This window comes from Bos mutus, chromosome 26, assembly GCF_027580195.1.
Source record: "Bos mutus isolate GX-2022 chromosome 26, NWIPB_WYAK_1.1, whole genome shotgun sequence".
NCBI lineage: Eukaryota > Metazoa > Chordata > Mammalia > Artiodactyla > Bovidae > Bos > Bos mutus.
The window spans coordinates 16,121,762-16,144,747 of NC_091642.1; the positions used below are offsets into that span (position 1 = coordinate 16,121,762).

Consider the following 22,986-nt stretch of genomic DNA (forward strand, 5'->3'; position numbering starts at 1 on the left):
ATAACATTTAGAACCACAGATCAGAACAGGTCCGGAGGTCCTTAACCAAGTTCATCCTTCCTAGTTTTCCTTCATTCTCAAATGTGCAACACATACTTTGAAAGATTTTGACTGCCAGTCAAAAATTAAATATATTTATGTATTTTTTATTTAAAAGTTTAAAAATCTTTATATATTTATATTTTAAAAATTTAAGTAGTTTCATTTTACCAGAGCATCCAATAATATGCAGTAAACATTACTATACTGAGGTCATAGCTTAATGAATAATTTGTCATTTTGAAAAGTGTCAAAGTTTCATAATTAAATGAACAATTCTCAACATTTTTCTCAAATATTTAATAGCTTATAAACTTTAGTCATTAAATATAAACATTCCTACAGTTCTAGGAACCTCTAACTGAGATTAAGCTATATAGTGCAATACAAGAGGAAAGCAAATTCAATTAGAGCACTCATCCAGCTAGTTAACGGCAGAGTTGTACACTGATCTTTCCACAATGCTATATTTATATAGTTATACTTTATAAACTGTAGAAATCAGATACTTAAACATTGCTAATCATAATGAAGTATGAACCCAATCTCCCTGATTGCTCCTGACCTCTTTTTTAATGAATTAGAGGCATAAAATGTCACTTGTTCTCTTCCATTATGGAAGGTCTTCAAACTGCTTCACTTATTTTTCATTTGTTTTAGCCTTACTGAATCTATACTTTTACCTTAACAAATTGCCTAGCATATGTAGAAGATTTTTGATTTCTACACAGAACTCTTTTTGCAAAATATTTATATATTTACACTTTAAAAACTCCTTTTAAATTGGATTACTTTTTATCATAGCATCATACCAAGTAAATTCTCACTGACACTGCACTGACCATATGCAGAAAATCAGAAAAGTGGAGGTAATTAGGATCAGTAATTTATATGCAGGGAAGTGGTTTCAAGTTTGCAAACATAGGTAGGCACTGGATATTTGAAAACAGAATAATTAAGAAGAACTCATATTATTTACTAATTCTATAGTTTGGAATATTCTGGATTGTTTTTAAACATAATCTTTTATTATATGAAAATAAGTAGGTAAGCAATTATATCTTTGCTATACATCACTGCACAAAATTAAACATATAAAAATATACTGGGCAATGCAACAGCAAATAGAATGCTAATACTACTAATATTAATAGTAATAGACAGAAATAATATTAATAAAAACAGAAACTTGCTTTTCCATTATATAAAGCATAGAACAATAAATCTACTGTACACATGGGGTCCTCATATTATAATATTTCTTTGCTCTTTTCAATTAACTATTACATACAAAGTTAAGAAACTATATTTGTATATTTATATCATAAGCTGTTGTTCTGTAAGACTATTACATTTTTTATCAATTTTAAGATTATAACAGATACACATGATTAATTCTGCTATAGTAATGTATCATATTGAGGGGCAATACAGACATACTTGGATTATCAGATACCCATGAAATGGAAAAAATTTGAAAATTAAAAAATTCTATGAGATACAAACCAAAAAATTAATATTTATTGCCCAGAACATTCCTTTAAATTTTAAGAGTTATAAAAATAAATTATGTTTTTATAATATAATTACCTAAATTAAAGTGATTGAAGGTTATTTAATCAATAAAACTAATATTTGTATTCACTATAAATTCTAACAGTATTTTTTAAAAAACTGCTTTCAACTAAACAATGCTTCTACACATATGGACTTAAGATGACGGTGGCAAATTTTGCTCTAAAGCTTAAACAATGCTAGATTGACTCGTTCAATCTTAATAAATGAAATTCATTTGAAAAACTCTATTTGAAAGGAGCATGTCAATTAAGCACTAGAGATCCATATGTTTGTCCGAATCTTTAAACAAAACATTAAGTAAATATTACTATTACCTCTCTCCGCCGAGAAGCCCAACATGTTTGCTTGATCTTCCATACCACAGCAGCCACCAATAATAAAGATAAAAAACAACTAGAAAATAAAACACAAATAAATTTTGCTTTAAACACTTGTAATATATCATGAAATAATAAAAGAATATGTAGAATATTTTTAAATATATTTAACTAACCACTTTGCCTTGGTAAATATTCAAGAGAAAGAAGAGTAAATTAGAAATTTTTAAAACATTCTCAAGTAAAATCAAGGTATACATGTAGAAAAAATTATTTATACTCCTTAAGATACAGTAGAGTCTATCTCTCAGATTTTCTCTGTCAGAAGGAATGTAACTTTATAATTCTGCTGGTTTTACATAGCAATAAATCTATCTAGAATTGGTACGAGTCATAAATTCTGGCAATTTTATAAATTTAAAGATCACACATTTATTCATTTTAAATTATCAGCAACCAACTTATATCTGAGAATATTCCTATAGTTCTGAACTGAAGATGATCTAGCCCTTTCCCGTCTGCCACTGACCCGGACCGGGGACATTTAAAAACATCTAGATACATATTGCTTTTGAACTGCAATTTTGGAGAAGACTCTGACAGCAAGATCAAACCAGTCAATCCTAAAGGAAATCAGTCCCGAATATTCATTGAAAGGACTGATGCTGAAGCTGAAGCTCCAATTTTTTGGCCACCTGATGTGAAGAACTGACTCACTGGAAAAGACCCTGCTACTGGAAAAGATTGAGGGCAGGATGATAAGGGGACGGCAGAGGATGAGATGGTAGGACGGCATCACGGACTCAATGGACATGAGTTTGAGCAAACTCCAGGAGATGGTGAAGGACAAGGAAGCCTTGCGTGCTATAGTCCACGGGATCACAAAGAGTTGGACATGACTTACCAACTGAACAACAAAATACATGTCTGATTATCACAATGGGAGAGAAGTACAACTATACTCTAGTGAGTACAGCCAGGCATGCTACTAAGTATCCTGAAATGCACAGGACTGCCCCCAGTGACAAAGAATTATTCAACCCAAAACATCAGTTATACTGAAGTTGAGAATCCTTGTATATGCCAATGTGTAAATTAAGAAATAATTCAGGTATACATGTATACCTGTGGTGGATTCATTTTGACATTTGGCAAAACTAATACAATTATGTAAAGTTTAAAAATTAAATAAAATTAAAAAAAAATAATTCAGTTACAATGTATATACATGTGGTCAATATATATGAAGTACAATATGCCATAGACAATGATAATGGAGAATATACATTTTTAGCAGTAATTTGAGACTGATAAATCTCAAAATAACAGATTTATGTGAATATGATTAATCAACCCCAGCCATACATTACTGCTTCTTTTCTCTTCCTTTGCTCTGTGGTCAAAGATTACGCTATCAAAAGATCCAGTTTAGTTCAGTTCAATCTCTCAGTTGTGTCCAACTCTTTGCGATCCCATGAATCGCAGCACGCCAGGCCTCCCTGTCCATCACTAACTCCCAGAGTTCACTCAGACTCACGTCCATCGAGTCGGTGATGCCATCCAGCCATCTCATCCTCTGTCATCCCCTTCTCCTCCTGCCCCTAATCCCTCCCAGCATCGCAGTCTTTTCCAGTGACCCAGAAGGGAGTGGAATAGGGCCACTACAAATTCACTGGCCATTGGTCATTACAAAAAAACCCTGTCTTCACTGTTAATGATAATTGTTGTATTCATCAATTGATTCACTCATAAGCAGTGTAAATGTTGACACTTTCTTCTCTTGTCAAATCCTTAAATATATTTTTTCTGCTTAAATATATTTTTTCTCCTTGCCTCACTTAGAGATCTTAGAATATCTTTCAATGATGACGACAAAGACAACTCTAACACCGATACACTGAGTAGGAACACATTCCAGATAAGTGCTAGGTATGTCACACTGTTCTAAGAACATTTCCAGACAGGATATACTATTCTCATTTTAGAAAAGAACAATCCAGTGCTCAGAGAAGTTCAAAGTAACTTGCTGACAGTCATACAGTGAGTTTAAGTGATAGAGCAAAAATTCAAAATGAGCCAGGTAAGCCTCAAACTCTTTCCTCCCCACCTGTTAGGAACTCTGAGCTTGCACACCATCTCACAACCAGTTGTTCTACATATTCCCCAGGATCAACCACTGAGGTGCCTTTCTGGTTTTTACATAATTGTCTTTCTCCCAAATATTTATAAATCATTTGCTTTGTCTAAATTCAATTTTTCAGAAGTGCTTAAGTCCCACATCTCCTAAAAAATAAGAAGCAATAACCTTATTTTCTTAATCCTGAAGCTTTCTCTAGGTGACTGAGCAAGTGGTCCACATAGCCACTGCCATGTCAATCTTCTCACAACCTTATTTAGTATCTTAATAAGTTGGTATCTAATTTTTATACTAATTAAACTGTTAGTATTGATAATTAACGTTTACAAAGTATGCAACATTTTAGTGACTACTTTCCTCACTTTTTAAAAATTAAATAAACTAGTCTTTTCTCTATCAACTAACTTTTACTTCTCAATTGAGAATACCAGCCAACCATTCTTTTCCTTCTGAACACTTTATTTTCTTGGCTTCCTTTCATCCTTCTTGACACACTATGGGGTCAACGAAGGTAGACTGTGTTCCAAATTCCTTGATTTAAACTATGGACATCCCTGAAATTTTGTTCACAAAACCATGTTGCTATCTACTCTTGTTCTCAGATGAAGAGGTCAGTCACTCTCATGGCTTCAACAGAGACCTCAATTGGAATCATTTCCAAATAAAAGTCATTAAACATGCCAAAGTGAGAGCATCTTATCATTAGAAGAGACCTATGGTTTTAGAAAAGGCAGAGGACCCGAGATCAAATTGCCAACATCCGCTGGATCATTGAAAAAGCAAGAGAGTTCCAAAAAATATCTATTTTTGCTTTATTGACTATGCCAAAGCCTTTGACTGTGTGGATCACAATAAACTATGGAAAATTCTGAAAAAGATGGGAATACCAGACCACCTGACCTGCCTCTTGAGAAACCTATATGCGGGTCAGGAAGCAACAGTTAGAATTGGACATGGAACAACAGACTGGTTCCAAATAGGAAAAGGAGTATGTCAAGGCTGTATATTGTCACCCTGCTTATTTAACTTATATGCAGAGTACATCATGAGAAACGCTGGACTGGAAGAAGCACAAGCTGGAATCAAGATTGCCGGGAGAAACATCAATCACCTCAGATATGCAGATGACACCACCCTTATGGCAGAAAGTGAAGAGGAACTAAAAAGCCTCTTGATGAAAGTGAAAGAGGAGAGTGAAAAAGTTGGCTTAAAGCTCAACATTCAGAAAACAAAGATCATGGCATCTGGTCCCATCACTTCATGGGAAATAGATGGGTAAACAGTGGAAACAGTGTCTTTATTTTAAATAAAACAGACTTTATTTTTTGGGGCTCCAAAATCACTACAGATGGTAATTGCAGCCATGAAATTAAAAGACGCTTACTCCTTGGAAGGAAAGTTATGACCAACCTAGATAGCATATTCAAAAGCAGAGACATTACTTTGCCAACAAAGGTCCGTCTAGTCAAGGCTGTGGTTTTTCCAGTGGTCATGTATGGATGTGAGAGTTGGACTGTGAAGAAAGCTGAGTGCCGGAGAATTGATGACTTTGAACTGTGGTGTTGGAGAAGACTCTTGAAAGTCCCCTGGACTGCAAGGGAAATCCAACCAGTCCATTTTAAAGGAGATCAGCCCTGGGATTTCTTTGGAAGGAATGATGCTAAAGCTGAAACTCCAGTACTCTGGCCACCTCATGCGAAGAGTTGACTCATTGGAAAAGACTGTGATGCTGGGAGGGATTGGGGGCAGGAGGAGAAGGGGATGACAGAGGATGAGATGGCTGGATGGCATCACCGACTCGATGGACGTGAGTCTCAGTGAACTCCGGGAGTTGGTGATGGACAGGGAGGCCTGGCGTGCTGCGATTCATGGGGTCGCAAAGAGTCGGACACGACTGAGTGACTGAACTGAACTGAACTGCATGAGATTATTTAGTTCAGACTCCCTCCCAGGAAAGAAATTCCCAGCAGAACCCCAGAGCCTAAATAAATATTCATGGTAGCAAAGAAGATGCTGACTTCTGTTAGTGCATTTTATTTTTAAGATAATAGCTCAAACTATGAAATTTTCTATTAACTTGTCTTTCTAACTTTAATTAATCAGTGCTGCTTCTGTCTCTGGGTTACACTGAATCAGTCATTTCTTTCTTCTATATGCTAATACTTCTTTATATAGTTGAAGACACTCACATGATTCCTCTAGCCCAGTGGTCATCAATCAGCAGAGTTTTGCCTTCCAGGGCACATTTGACAGTGGCTGGAGACCTTTTTGGTTGTCAACAGTTGGTGGACACAAGTGGATGCTGATAAATATGCTACAATAGACAGGCCAGTCCACCTCCCCATCAAAAGACTTTCCCCAGCCCAACCCTCCAACACTGTTGAAACCCTGTTCTAGTGTGAATTGCTGGCACAGCAGTTACACTTCCCATGTATTTCCAGGTTAACATGAAACTGTTGAAATACAGTACTGAGAATTGATAATTTATATATAATCTAAGGATCTAGTTATCTGAATTTAAGTCCTACCCTATAAGAATTTTAACATAAGAGATAAATCTGCCATATACAAACTGAACTCAAGAATAACGTTCATAATAAAAGGAACTAACATCTACTGAGTAATATGTACCAAGCACTGCATGACATGTTTCACAAGCATTAATTCTTTCATTACCACAATCACACATGATCTATATTCATTTTAAAGATGAGAAAGTTGAGGGCATGAAGTGTTTATGTAAATTGCCAAAGTTATCAAAGTCTTAAATTGCAAGTCCTCCCCTTTATGTTGCCTTGTCTATTATTTTTCCAGCTAAAATGTCAAAACACATTCAATTTTATCATCCCTTATACTCAGTCAGACGTCACATCTTGCCAACTGTTTCTCTCACAATGTCTGCAGTAGTAGGCAATAGTATAAGCACCAAAATCCATTCATATTTAATGATTAAACACAAGCTAAATACCAATAAAAAGTATTCATATTTGAAAACCAGTAATTCACAATATTCTCCCCTCCAGAACAGTTACATGATCAAGGTTCAGTTTAGGACAGTAAAGACTTATCAAATTTCTCCATTCGGAACTTAATCTTTCTGATCTAAATTTCATGACACGGTAAAGAGTGTTACTTTTATAACAATACAGAAAGCCAGTATAAAATTTTTCAGTTTTAATGATTTTTTCTCCTTGAGAAGAGGAGATATACACTTTAGGGGTCTGCATGTTTTCTATGTTAATTCATACTAGATTGGTAATAAAATGTAAACAGAGATTATCCTGATGAGAAATTGGTAAAATCAATAAATAGCTTAAGCAAATTTTCTTCTAATATTCTAATAACCTCCAATAATTAAAAATTCAATAAAAATATATCTCAATTCCTGGCATATAGTAGTTATCATTAAACCTTTACTAACTGAATAAAATTGGTTAATTGATTTGAATATCTTATCATTTTTTCTGAAACTGAACGCCTTTTTTGGCATTATTATCCTCATGGCAAAGTAAATACTTCATAAAGCTTTTTTATTTCTACTAAACTACACAGCAAATAAAACCTACAGTTCTTATTAAAAATCTACATAAAATCCAATTAATTAAGGACTTTCACTTTATTAAAGTGAAGTTGCTCAGTTATGTCTGACTCTTTGCAACCCCATGAACTGTAGCCTACCAGGCTCCTCGATTCATGGGGTTTTCCAGGCAACAGTACTGGAGTGGGTTGCCATTTCCTTCTCCAGGGGATCTGCCTGACCCAGGGATGGAACCCAGGTGTCCCACAGTGTAGGCAGACGCTTTACCATCCAAGCTACCAGGGTAGCTGGTATTCACTTTATTAAACGGCAAACAAATGAAAACACTTAACTTAGACAGCATAATTGAAACATTGCACTCATACTTTGGTGACTGTTAGAAAATGCCAGTACCCACTGACAATCCTGGAAGCCTGAAGAATGACAACATTTTCATCAGTCTAATTTCACTGGTGGCACAGTGCCCTACATACCACTCTGCCCCTTCCACATGTTCCCTTTTGCACACTGAACTTTAAGTGAATGATAAATGAACTTTGTATTATTATTATCTAAAGTGACCAAAATTCTGGGTTTATCTGCTCCAATTAGCTTTTCCCTAATATATTTCTTAGGTCAAAGGTCTTAATGGGCAACATCAAACATCCTTTAATCTAATATTGCAGCAAGTTTGTCAGATAAAAATTAGTTTTGCTGCTGTCTTTCATATCTTGTTTTCTATTGTATTTTACAATAGCTTGATTGTTCCTTGGTATAGGTATTGCAGAGGGAAGCAGGGGTACAGGAAGTAACTGAGCTGTCTTTTTTTTTTTTTAAGCTGTATAACAGTCTAGAAGATGGGAACTATTAAACACCCTTCAAAAAATCCTCCCAATGGAAACAGGAAAAAACGAAAAGAAAAGGAACTCTTAAAAGCAAATGTATAAGCTACAGGGATTTAAAAAAAAAAAGGAAACGTAGGAACTCACGGAGAGATATTTGAATAATTTGATTTGAACCTTCATAAAATGGTCATTATGGAAAAGATTGTTAATGTGAAAAAATAAGGAAGTCATTAGGTACTCTCATTTAGGGAAAATTAAAAAGAATTCAAGAAAAGTAACACAGTGTCGTGTAAGGTTATATTGTAAAGCACAGTTTTATTGACAGAGAAATACTCTCTAGTGGTAATCTAGTCAGCCAAATGCAAAAAGAGATAATATTGTCAAGATTTTATAGAAATTTAGGTTAAGTGATCATAAAATTTGTCTTAAATACATTTTTTAAAAGATGCTTTTATTTCTCTGAAAAAAATGTACAAACTAGGGAATTGTTTTGAAATACAGAAACATAATATTATAAAAACTCATTTACTTCTTAATTACTACTATTGCAGAAAATATATTTTAAAGCTTTTAAAAACACCTTCCTAACACTTGAAGGATATTTTTGTCTTAACCAACTAAAATGTTCACAAAGTAAATTATCAACTTAGAATGTAATACATCTGCATATTTAAAAAAATTACTTGTTTCCATCATCATATTTGCAAAGATGAAAACCCAGAAAAGCTTAGGGGGTGAAACTGGAGAAGTAATATGTTCACAACATAAATTGCTACAAACTTTCTTGCGGGTTGATAAGCAAGAGTTGGACTGTGAAGAAGGCTGAGCGCCGAAGAATTGATGCTTTTGAACTGTGGTGTTGGAGAAGACTCTTGAGAGTCCCTTGGACTGCAAGGAGATCCAACCAGTCCATTCTGAAGGAGATCAGCCCTGGGATTCCTTTGGAAGTAATGATGCTAAAGCTGAAACTCCAGTACTTTGGCCACCTCATGTGAAGAGTTGACTCATTGGAAAAGACTCTGATGCTGGGAGGGATTGGAGGCAAGAGGAGAAGGGGACAACAGAGGATGAGATGGCTGGATGGCATCACTGACTCGATGGACATGAGTCTCAGTGAACTCTGGGAGTTCGTGATGGACAGGGAGGCCTGGCGTGCTGCGATTCATGGGGTCACAAAGAGTCGGACACGACTGAGCGACTGATCTGATCTGATCTGAAGCAAGAGTTAACTACACTTTAGAAGGCACTGTCAGTTAAGATGATTTTGAATACAAGTAACACAAAATAACACAAAATGGGATAAGCGGTCTTGGAATTAAACAGATTTTACACTGTCTCCTATGAACTGAAGTATGTTCTCCCCAAATTCATATTTTTGAAGCCCTAACACCCAACATGACTATATTTGGAGACAGGGGATTCAGGAGCTAATTAGGTTAAATAAAGTCATAAGAGAGGGAACCAGATGCAACAGGATTAGTCTTCCTGCAAGAAGAGACTCTAGAGAGTGTTTTCACTCCCATACTTTCTCCCTCTCCCTTTACTGCCCCCCTGCCCGTCTCTCCCTCTTCCCATGGGTACACACTGAGGAAAGGCCAAGGGAGCATCCAGGGAGAAAGTGGCCATCTGAAAGCCAATAAGTGGCCCACATCAAAAACCAACCATGCCGGCAACCTGGTCTGGGACTTGCTGGCTTCCAGAACTCCGAGATAATAGATTTCTGTTGTTTGCATTCAGTTTCATGTTTGTTACAGCAACATGAGCTAAGACAGATTTTGGGATCAAATATCTACAAACACAGAAACAGCTTTGGAAGTGGGTAATGGGGAGAAGCTGGGGGGATTTTGAGGTGTACTCTGGAAAAAGCTTTGATTGCTATGAAAGGACCATTGATAGAAACAGACATTAAAGCCAAGTATGATGTAAGCTCAAAAAACAAACAAAAAAAACAAACAAACAGGAAAGCTAAAAAGAAAGCTTCCATTTCTTAGAGAACACATAAATAATCAAGACCAGAATGCTGATATTCATAAGGACTTTGAAGGCCATTCTGGTGAAGTTTCAGATGCAAACAAGCAATAGGTTATTGGAAAATGGAGAAAAGGTCATCTTTGTTATAAAATGGCAAAGAACTTGGCTGAACTTTGTTCTAGTGTTTTGTGGAAGGCAGAATTTGAAAGCATTGAAACTGAATATTTAGCATAGAAGGTTCCAGAGTATTGAAGATGTAGCTTTGGTCCTCCTTATTGCTTACAAAGGTTCGTCTAGTCAAGGCTATGGTTTTTCCAGTGGTCATGTATGGATGTGAGAGTTGGACTGTAAAGAAGGCTGAGCGCCGAAGAACTGATGCTTTGGAACTGTGGTGTTGGAGAAGACTCTTGAGAGTCCCTTGGACTGCGAGGAGATCCAACCAGTCCATTCTAAAGGAGATCAGCCCTGGGATTTCTTTGGAGGGAATGATGCTAAAGCTGAAGCTCCAGTACTTTGGTCACCTCACGCGAAGAGTTGACTCATTGGAAAAGACTCTGATGCTGGGAGAGATTGGGGGCAGGAGGAGAAGGGGATGACAGAGGATGAGATGGCTGGATGGCATCACTGACTTGATGGAAGTGAGTCTCAGTGAACTCTGGGAGTTGGTGATGGACAGGGAGGCCTGGTGTGCTGCGATTCATGGGGTCGGAAAGAGTCAGACACAACTGAGCGGCTGATCTGATCTGATCTGATCTGATTGCTCATTGGCTTCCCTGGTGGCTCAGAGGTTAAAGTGTCTGCCTGAATGTGGGAGACCGGGGTTCGATCCCTGGGTCAGGAAGATCCCCTGGAGAAGGAAATGGCAACCCACTCCAGTACTCTTGCCTGGAGAATCCCATGGAGGGAGGAGCCTGGGGGCTACAGTCCATGGGGTCGCAAAGAGTCGGACACAACTGAGCGACTTCACTTTCACTTATTGCTTATAGATAAACTCAAGAGGAGAGAGATAAATTGAAGTAGGAATTAATAAGCAAAAGAGAACCAGAATTTGGAGATTTTGAAAATTCTCAGTCTGTCTATATTGCAAAAAAAAGCGGGGGGGGAGCTTGTTCTGAAGAGAACACTAAGAGTGTGGCTGAAGAACCATTTTATGAAAACATCATGGGTGTGACTCATAGAATTAATCAGCCATTTCAGCGTGAGCCAGGAAAAGAGAAGTGATAATACCAGGGGAGATACCATGAGTTTAAAGGAAACAGAGAAAACAAGATGGAACGAAAGAAGGTGGTAAGGTTTCTTTGATTCTGTAAAATGGGAACATAAGGCTGTTCAGCTGGAACATGCTTTATCCTTTAAGAAAAGGGAAGAATGACTCCAAAGGTGAATCAGAGATCTTTAGGGCTCCTACTCACACCACAGGCCCAGGGGACAAGAATGGCTGCTCCTCAGTTTCAGAGTGTGGAGTCTGGTTTTGCAGGACCAGGATGCCACCACCAAGGGCCTTGGGGGCAAGGCTGCAGCCACTGCTGCAGCATCAGGGTCACCTCGTCAAGCTACAGCAGCAGGGCCACTCCATAGAGCTATGGGGTGACACTGCCCCCTCGGGGGACCTGGAGGTAGAACACTGAACCAAAGAGGAGTGTTCTCAAATCTTTAAGGTCTGATGGAGCTAGTCTTACAAGGTTTTAGACTTACTTGGGACCCACATGCCTTTCTTCCTTTACTTTTCTTCCTATTGAAGTGGGAATATCTATTCCGTGCCTATCCCACCATGGTATTTTGGAATAATATAACTGGCCTGGTATCACAGGCTCATGACTAGAGAGGAATTTTGCCCGAGGTTAAATGATACCCCCCAATCTCACCCACATTTGATTTAGATGATATTTCGATGAGACTTTAGACTTCAGTGTTGATTCTGGAATGAGTGAAGCCTTTGCGGGTTGTTGGGATTGAATAAATGTACTTTGCATGCAAAAAGGACATGACCTAGGGGGCTAGAGGCAGAATGCTACAAATGCTCCTCCCAAATCTGTATGCTGAAGCCCTAAAGCCCAATGTGATTACATTTAGAAGGAAGAACTTTTGGATGTAACTAAGGCTGTGCATGTATGCTAAGTCACTTCAGTCATGGCCAACTCTTTGTGACCCTATGGGCTGTAGCTCACCAGGATCCTCTGTCCATGGGATTCTCCAGGCAAGAATATGGGAGTGGGTTGCCAGGCCCTTCTCCAGGGGATCTTCCAGACCCAGGGATCAAATCAGCTTCTCTTTTGTCTCCTGCATTGGCAGGTGGGTACTTCTACCATTAGTGCCACCTGGGAAGCCCCACGTGACTAAGGTTAATGCAGTCATAATGGTGGAGCCCTGAGACAACAGAATTAGTGCCCTTACATCAAAAGGCACCACAGAGCTTGTGCTCTCTCTCCAAGCACTCGTACCAAGAAAAAGGCCAGAAGAACACACACCAAGAAGGCAGTCATCTGCAGGCCAAGAAGAAAGCTCTCACCAGAAGCCAGTTATGCTGGCACTCAGATCTGACTTCCCAGTCTCCAAAACTGTGAGATTATAAAATATCTGTTGTTACAGTCACTCAGTCTGTGTTAGTTGCTTATGGGAGCCTGAACAGACCCTCCTCAAAGTAAAAAAGAAGAATAACTTGCAGGTCTGTTCTGGTCAAGGCTTTGGCTTCATTTCTCTCTGTTTTCTGAACTACATACTCTGTTGTGCATCAGCTTAATTCTCAGGCTTGTTTTCCTCTTAGATACAAAAATGAATGTAGCAGTTCCAGATTTACATCACACACAATCATGCACACCCACTATTCCCCAATCATTTGGTGAACTGAAGGTTTCAGCCCACCCATGACGCTGGTGGGAGATCAATTTCTCCCAAATTGAATCATCACTACACAGCCATGCGGAAGGAATTAAATGAAGTTGGGAAAGAATCCATAAAATCTATTACAGATATCATTTATGAAAAATTTGTAGAAAAATATCAAAATGAACCCCTCAAAATTGCTAACAGACTTAAAAATCTACAGAGGACATTTGTTAACTATACATTCCTTTCTTGAAATATTTTACAGAAAATAGAGTGCTCTAAAGCCTCACTGGCAAACTATTAAAAAAGCAAGAAACATATCATAAGGAAGACCTTCCTGGTTAACTTCTCCTATTACAAATCATGTACGTGGATAACATCTTAATCTTACAAACTTACACAAAAATTATAAAGGTCAATGTATACAGTATTCTTTTCTACACGCAACTTTTATTTAAAGCACACCTTTTGAAACCTCGTAGATAGGATAAAAAGTTTCAAATACAAAATATTCTAAATATTTTAAAAGAAGTAAACACTGTTTTTAAACAGTTTTCCTAAAACATTAATGCACAGTACACATAGAGAAATGATAAATCCACAGCTCAGTGAATTATCCCAAAGAAAATATCCCCATGTAACCACCACCTGGGGCTTCCCAGGTGGCACCAGTGGTAAAAAGAATCTGCCTGTCAATGCAGAGGACATAAGAGACATGGGTTCCATCTCTGGGCAGGGAAGTTCCCCTGGAGGATGGCATGGCAACTCACTCCAGTATTATTGCCTGGAGAATCCCAAGGATAGAGGAGCCTGGCAGGCTACACTCCACAGGCTTGCAAAGAGTCTGATATGACTGAAGTGACTTGGCACGTTCACAAGCAACCACCCCAGTAAAGAAACAGTACTTTACCCATCCCCTCTTCCTCACAGGTCACTATCAAAAATTTTTAGCACCACAGTTTGTTTCTGCCTATTTTGAACTTTATACAGATGTAACCTTAAAATATTATTTTATTTCTAGCTTCTTTTGTTCAACACTTTGTTGATGAATATCATCTATATTGTTTTTTGAGGATTAATCAGTTCTTTTTCATTGTTCCATATTCTATTAGTTTTAGGTATTTGGGTTATGCCAAGGTTTTAGCTATTTGAAATGCACTATTACAAATGTGTTTAATGTGATCTTTGATGGAATGGAATAGCTGGATCAACATAGGATATGTAAACTCAATTTTACAATATAGTCACATTATTTTCAAAGTTACTGCACAAACTTCTAGACTGCCAGAAGTGTTTACAGTTCCACGACTACTCCAACATTTGATCTGGACAGTCAACAAATGTCCATATAGTCAAAGGCATGGTTTGTCCAGTAGTCATGTATGGATATGAGAGCTGGCCCATAAAAAAAGGCTGAGTGCTGAAGAATTGATCCCTTTGAACTGTGGTGTTGGAGAAGACACTTAAAAGTCCCTTGAACTGCAAGGAGATCAAACCAGTCAATCCTAAAGGAAATCAACACTGAATATTCATTTGAAAGACTGATGCTGAAGCTGAAGCTCCAATACTTTGGCCACCTGATACAAAGAGCCAACTCTTTGGAAAAGACCCTCCTGCTGGGAAAGACTGAAGATAGGAGGAAAAGGGGGCAATACAGGATGAGATGGTTGGATGGTATCACCGACTCAATGGACATGAGTTTGAGTAAACTCCAGGAGATGGTGAAGGACGGGGAAGTCTGGCGTGCTGCAATCCACGGGGTCACAAAGATTTGTACACAATTGAGTGACTAACAACAAAATTTTGTTCTTTCCAGCCACTATGACAGATGAACAGTAAACAGTATTACATTGTGGTTTTAATTTGCATTCCCTGATAAAAACTAAATGGAGTGCCTTTTGATATTTTGTTAGCCACTTTTATATCTTTTTTCACGAAGTGCTTGTTCAAGTCTATTGCCATTTTAGGGGAGCAGTAATGAGATTTAAGACTGTTTTTTCTTTACTTACACGTTATACATTGTGACTATAAGGCCTTTGTCCTTTATATAGTATGTGAGTATTTTGTAGTACTGGATGGCTTGCTTTCGCATGATGCTAAAGACATCTTCTGATGACAAAAATTGTTAGTTTTACTGTAATTTTATTGATGTGCTTTGTGTGTTCTGTTTATTTCTAAGGATGTGAAGAATTCCCATATTATTCACTAGATACTTCATTGTTTTCCCTTTCTTCCTGGAATTTATTTTTATTATTAGTATGAGGTAGAAGTCAAATGGTACTTTTCTCAATATGGATGGTTAACAGATCCAATAATAATAAAGTTTTTCTTAAAAGATATGAATAAATATTGACAGACACTCACTGACTTGCTAACCAAGCTGAAGAATGGCCCACTTCCATCACAGCCCTCTCTGATGTATCAAACTTACAGAGGGACAGAGGTCTTACTTTATCCTATAGAGATGTTGGTATTATTATAGAGATACTTTATTTTAGGTATCAGTAGGCTGTGCTTACAATGTACCCAAAGCTTTTTCAGTTCTATTTGAGTCTGTCCTGTGGATTCTGTCTAAGGCCTGGGAAGAGTTCTAACCATTAGCCTCTTCTTAAATTTTTTGGTATGCTAATTAGGAAAAGAGCCTCACATGGAAGATTCCAGAAGTTCACCTTTCAGTTCAGTTCAGCTCAGTCGCTCAGTCGTTTCCAACTCTTTCCAACAGACCCCATGGGCTGCATGCAGCACACCAGGCTTCATCCTCTGCCATCTGCTTCTCCTCCCGCCCTCAACCTTTCCCATCATCAGGGTCTTTTTCAAGGAGTCAGGTTTTTGCATCAGAGGGCCAAAGTATTGGAGCTTCAGCTTCAGCATCAGTCCTTCCAATGAATATTCAGAACTGATTTCCTTTAGGATTGACTGGTTTGATCTTTTTGCTGTTCAAGGGACTCTCAGGAGTCTTCTCCCACATCACCATTCAAGAGCATCAATTCTTTGGTGCTCAGCTTTCTTTATGGTCCAACTCTCACACCCATACATGACTACTAGAAAAACCGTAACTTTGACTATACAGACCTTTGTTGTATAAAGTTCAACTTTCTGGGATGGCTTTTCTCTCTCTGATATTTCCCAAACTTTTTCTGGACTTCACTTTGCCTTCCTCTGGCACGTAACTACCCACTTCTGTGACTGGACCACACTCTGCGTTGGGAGGACAGAGAAGAGGGAAAAGCGATGGACTTGTGTAGACGCTTACGATCACAGTTCCACATCACCTGGAAGACTCGCACCTCTTGGAGATCTTGTGTAGACGCTTACGATCACAGTTCCACATTACCTGGAAGACTCGCACCTCTTGGAGATCTTGCTCTAGCAGCTTTCCCCTCCCAGGCATTTTAGCTGCAGCTAATGTCACTGCCTCAAGGCTGCTTGGAATTGGGGATGAGTAAATTTTTGAAAAGAAAGGAAAATTGGGGGGTGGATCTCCCCTACTCTCTTTGTAGCTTTAATAATTTCCTGTTCCACAGCATAAGTCAGAAATAGAGGATTTGGGGACTTCCCCAGCACTCCAGTGGTTAAGACTTTGCCTTCCATGGCACCTGGGTGCAGGTTTGATCCCTGCTCAGGGAAACCTGCGGCTCCCAGGTTCCATATGCCACAGGCGTGACCAAAAATTAAAAAAAAAAAAGAACTGGAGGATTTTTCCAGGATGTTTTCTGTCTAGACCACAATAGTCACTTTAAGTTTTCACACCACATTGAGGCTGAAGTCAGAGGAAACTGGAGGGGAGAAACCATTAACTTTCAAACATTTCAGGGTGTTTCTGAATTTTGGTGTTCTTCCCTGATCTGTCCAATGAAACTACCCAAGCACATCATCCAGGTTTTATAGTTGAGACCAATGGGACATAAAGAGAGATGTATGGTTATATAGTGTTTCCTGGGACTGGAAACTAGATGATGAATTGATTTTTGACAGAGTTGCAAAGGCATTTCAAAAGGAAAGACCAGTCTTTTAAAGATATTCAATGTCAGCCATTAGAGAAATGCAGATTAAAATGATAAGATACTACCACGGGGGCTTCCCTGATGGCTCAGGCGGTAAACAATGTGCCTGCAATGCGGGAGACCAGAGTTCAATCCCTGGGTCAGGAAGATCCCCTGGAGAAAGGCATGGCAACCCACTCCAGTATTCTTGCCTGGGAAATCCCATGGACAAAGGAACCTGGAGGGCTACGCAATGAGTCAGAAAATACTGAGCAACTAACAAGATACTACCACATCTGAATGGCTAAAATAAAAAAAATTCTAACAGTACTAAGTATTGAGGATTTGAAACAACCAAAACCCTCATACTTTCTTAGTGGCAAAGCAAAATGATACAGTCACTCTGAAAAAATAGTTGCAGTTATTATAAAGATAAATATACATTTACCAAATGATTCCGCAATCTCACTTCCACTAAAGAAAGTTTCTTTAATCTCACTAAAGAAACAAAAACTTATGTGTGCACAATCCCCTACAAGTTATGTATCTTGTCCAGGGCAGCATTATTCATAGTTGCCAAAAAGTGTAACAAGTCATATCTATCCAAGGGTGGATGAATAAACAAGACTGGAGTCTATTCATTCAATGGAATACCACTTAACAACAAAAATGAAATGAACTACTGATGGGAAAAAAATCAACTTGGATAAATCTTAAAAGGAGTATGTCAATGGAAAGTAATCAGTCTCAGGAGATAACATACTGTATGTTTCCATGAACATGACATTCTGGAAAAGGCAAAACTCTAGTGACAGGGTACCAGCCAATAGGTGCCAGGATTTATGGATGAAGAAAAAGCATCAGTGTAAAGGAGGCCCTATGAAGGATTCCTTGACATTCTGGAACTGGCCTATGGTAGAGCTGATGATTACAAGAAACTAAAAAGCAAGAGAGCTCCAGAAAAACATCTATTTCTGCTTTATTGACTACGCCAAGCCTTTGACTGTGTGGATCACAATAAACTGTGGAAAATTCTGAAAAAGATGGGAATACCAGACCACCTGACCTGCCTCTTGAGAAATGTGTATGCAGGTTAGGAAGCAACAGTTAGAACTGGACATGGAACAACAGACTGGTTCCAAATAGGAAAAGGAGTACATCAAGGTTGTATATTGTACCCTGCTTATTTAACTTATATGCAGAGTACATCATGAGAAACGCTGGACTGGAAGAAGCACAAGCTGGAATCAAGATTTCCAGGAGAAACATCAATAACCTCAGATATGCAGATGATACCACCCTTATGGCAGAAAGTGAAGAGGAACTAAAAAGCCTCTTGATGAAAGCGAAAGAGGAGAGTGAAAAAGTTGGCTTAAAGCTCAACATTCAGAAAATGAAGATCATGGCATCCGGTCCCATCACTTCATGGGAAATAGATAGGGAAACAGTGGAAACAGTGTCAGACTTTATTTTTGGGGGGGCTCCAAAATCACTGCAGATGGTGATTGCAGCCATGAAATTAAAAGACGCTTACTCCTTGGAAGGAAAGTTATGACCAACCTAGATAGCATATTCAAAAGCAGAGACATTACTTTGCCAACAAAGGTCCGTCTAGCCAAGGCTATGGTTTTTCCAGTGGTCATGTATGGATGTGAGAGTTGGACTGTGAAGAAGGCTGAGCGCCGAAGAATTGATGCTTTTGAACTGTGGTGTTGGAGAAGACTCTTGAGAGTCCCTTGGACTGCAAGGAGATCCAACCAGTCCATTCTGAAGGAGATCAGCCCTGGGATTTCTTTGGAAGGAATGATGCTAAAGCTGAAACTCCAGTACTTTGGCCACCTCATGAGAAGAGTTGACTCATTGGAAAAGACTGTGATGCTGGGAGGGATTGGGGGCAGGAGGAGAAGGGGACGACAGAGGATGAGATGGCTGGATGGCATCACTGACTTGATGGATGTGAGTCTGAGTGAACTCCGGGAGTTGGTGATGGACAGGGAGGCCTGGCGTGCTGCGATTCATGGGGTCGCGAAGAGTCGGACACGACTGAGCGACTGAACTGAACTGATACATATTTTAGAATTCATATGGCTGTATCCCACCAAGTGGAATTTTACTGCACAATAATTTTAAAAGACTTTATAGGAATGAAAAACAGAACAGACAAGAAATAAACCAGATACCTTCAAAGAAAAAGAGACTGTAATATAGCAAATTCGTGGAGAGTATGAGAGGAGGCATATAATTAGGCCTGGTTTCAGAGGAATTTGTAAGTCTAGTTTGAATTATAAATGTGAAGGGAAGCTTTTAAACAATGGATTCTCATAAATTATGTTAAAAATAATTTTTGCTGTTTTGAATATAATAGATTGATAGACTGAAGGAAGAATCAGGTTTTTTTTTTTTTTTTTTTTGAGGGATGGTATGGGGAGGGAGGAGGGAGGAGGGTTCGGGATGGGGAACACATGTATACCTGTGGCGGATTCATTTTGATATTTGGCAAAACTAATACAATTATGTAAAGTTTAAAAATAAAATAAAATTGGAAGAATAAAAAAAAATTATAGTAGAAAAATATAAAAAAATAAATAAATAAATAAAAAGAGATCAAGAATCAGGTTTTATGCATGGATTAAATGTATTGACACAGGGGGAGCAGCAGTGCCCGTAACTGAGCTAGAAAATGCTATTAATAGAAAAAAGAGCTGTTTGCCAAGACAGAAAGTTTAGGACACGTTATTTTGAATTGTTAGTCAACATTCTGGTGAAAATGTGATGTTACTGATATCACTCTTACAGAAGTATGTTTTAGTCTATAGTGTTCTAAATCTCAGCATTGAAAATGAGACATGGAGCACTGGTTTAGCTAAGTTGCAATGAACTTGGCACATTCTTACTCGAGCCATATTTGGTATTTTGGTTTAAAAGAACAGTTGGGACCTATATGTCTGTTTTCTTCTATAGCAAAGCCAGGGAGAGAATTCCTGAAGAAACCTCCAATATAATAAGATTTAATTTATGGTTTCTACTTAGGGAAATCTGTATCTTCAGGCCTTATTTCCATTCACATATCCATTATCATAATTTTACTTTGGAAGAGGAGGACTTGTATTTTTCATTCTACCAGCGTTCTTTGTTCTTATAGCATTAAAAAAAAAGAAAGTTTATAGCACATACCCCTCTGGGCTATGCCATTTTGATACTAATGACTTAGGTTTACCTCTCTCCTTGTTACATCTCTCCTTTTTGTCTTTTGAAATATCTTCGTGGACAACATGATTGCTTCATTTTCCTAAATCTTGATCACTGTATTAATTTTAAATTATTCTTCCCACTCACATTCTTACTTCTATAAGGTCATCTTTGATTATTCTTGTTTTTAATTGCTAAACTCCTATTTTTTCTTTCTTTTTCTCTTCTTTAGATCCCTAACCCTTTCCTTTCTGGATCCTCCAAAATAGTTTCACCATTTCTTTTGGCACTTTATACCCACTAAGATGGCTATAACCAAAAAAAGAGATAAAAGAATGTTACTGAGAATATGGTGAAACTGGAACGCTCATACATTCCTAGTGAGAATGTAAAATGGTGCAACTCATTTGGAAAATGGTTTGCCAGTTTCTCACAATGCTAAGTCCAGAGTTACCATACGACTTATCACTGCCCCTCCCAGGTACATACTCAGGAGAAGCACAACATATAGCCACACAAAAACTTGAACACAAATGTTCACAGTGGCATAATTCACAAGAACCAAAAAGAGGTAAAACTTCAAATGCCCATCAACCAAAAAAGGAGAAATGAAAAGTGTCTTATCCATACAATGGAATATTATTTAGCAATAAAAAGCAATGATGCACTGATACATACAACATCATGGACAAATCTTGTAAACACTGTCACAGGTGATAGCATCCAGTCACAAAAGAGCACGTACTGTATGATTCCATTTATACGACAATGTTCCGAATAGGATAATCTATGGACAGGAACTAGATTAGTGACTGTTTAAAACTTAGGATGCCTGAGAGGGATGGGAAATGACCACAAATGTGCATACAGTTTATTTGGGGGGTGATGAAAATGTTCTAAAATTACTGTGAAGATGGCTGCAGAGCCATTGAATTTTACAATTTAAATAGATGAGTTACACTTTAAATATCTCAATAAGGCTATTTTTAAAAATAAATTAAAATTAGAAATTAGAAAATGAATTGAAAATTAAACAACTGTATGTAAAATTGGAAGTTTCAAATTTTCTAGTGTTCCTATATGATTTAGGAGTAGAAAAAAAAAGACACTGATTAACATTAATGCTGGTTAGAAAAAATATACATGTTAAAATTTAAGGATAGTCATCAAAGAAAAAATATAAAATGTATAATCCTTAAACTGATAAAAGGAAAAAAATAAAGGATATTAAAAGGATATTCGATTTCTTAGAAAGCAGGGGAGAAGAAAGAAAGATGACTTGAGAAAGCATTTTAAAAAGTGAAAAGATGAAGAAAAAACTAAAATACATTAGTAATCACAATAAATAGAAATTTATTAAACCTGTCACTTTAAAAGTCAGAGATTTTTCAGATTATTAAAACAGAATAAACAATGTCCGGTTATTTGTGGTGTACAAGAAACATTTAAAATCTAATAAGATAAAAAATGCTGAAAGTAATGAAAATAGATTTACGAGGGAAATTCTAACAAAATGATACTAAGTTTATATAAAATAAGATATAAATTAAGACTGAAATTTCACTAGAGACAAAGAGAATTCAAAATTGTTAAAACAACAATTGAAACTCCTCTTTAAATAATGGATAGGAACATCAGGTAAACAGAAGAAAGGAAACAGAGAATTAGAACAACACAATAAACCAACTAGTTAACAGACATATATAAAACACATTGCCAACAACAGGATACACATTCTTCTCAAATGCACATGAGATATTGTCCAGGCTATACATATTTTAGGTCACAAATTTTCTCAATAAATTTAAAATAATGGCTATCATGAAAAGTATCTCCTTCAACCACAGCAAAATAAAGCTAGAAATAAATTAACAGAAAAAAAAACTGGAAAATTCACAAATTTGGGGAAATGAAACACCAGACTCTTGAACAACCAACAGCTCATAGAAGAAATCACAAGGGAAATCAGAAACTACTTAGAGACAAATGAAAATGAAAACAGAACATATTAAAACTGATGGGACTCAGCGAAAGCGGTGCTAAGGAAGATTTAACTATAAATGTTCTCATGGAAAAACAAGAAAGCTCTCAAATCAACAACCTAACTTTAAACTTAAGGAATCAGAAAAAGAACTAAACCCAAAGTTAGCGAAAGGAAGGAGATAATAAAGATTTAAACAGAGATAAATGAAATACAAAATAATAGAGAAAAATCAACATAACCAGCAATCGGTTTGTCAAACAGAAAAACAAAACTGACAAACTTTTTGCCAGATTTACTAAGGGGGGAAAAAAGGCAAGAAGATTCAACTTACTAAAAATAAATTAAAAATAAATATAGTATAGATAATACTACTCATCCTAAAATGATAAAAAGGATTTATTAGAGTGTATTATGAACAAATGCACACCAACAAACTGTGTAACCTAGAGGAAATGGACAATTTAGGAATTTGTGATTTAAGGAAAAAACGAAAGCAACCAAGCTTGAATCATGAAAAAACTGACTGAATGTCTAGAACTATGACTAGTAAAGAGACTGAATCAGTAATCAAAAATCTCCTGACAAAGAAAAGCCTGGGGC

The 22,986-nt window shown here is 37.4% G+C and overlaps 1 protein-coding gene across 1 annotated transcript in view; it reads right to left on the reverse strand.

Moving 5' to 3' along the window:
• Positions 1 to 22,986, reverse strand: part of ATRNL1 (attractin like 1) — an 807,510-nt gene that overhangs the window by 440,502 nt on the left and 344,022 nt on the right. Inside the window, exon 26 of the mRNA XM_070363366.1 lies at positions 1,932 to 2,010. Within this exon, the coding sequence (XP_070219467.1) occupies positions 1,932 to 2,010 (79 nt within the window). The remainder of the gene's footprint in view (positions 1 to 1,931; positions 2,011 to 22,986) is intronic.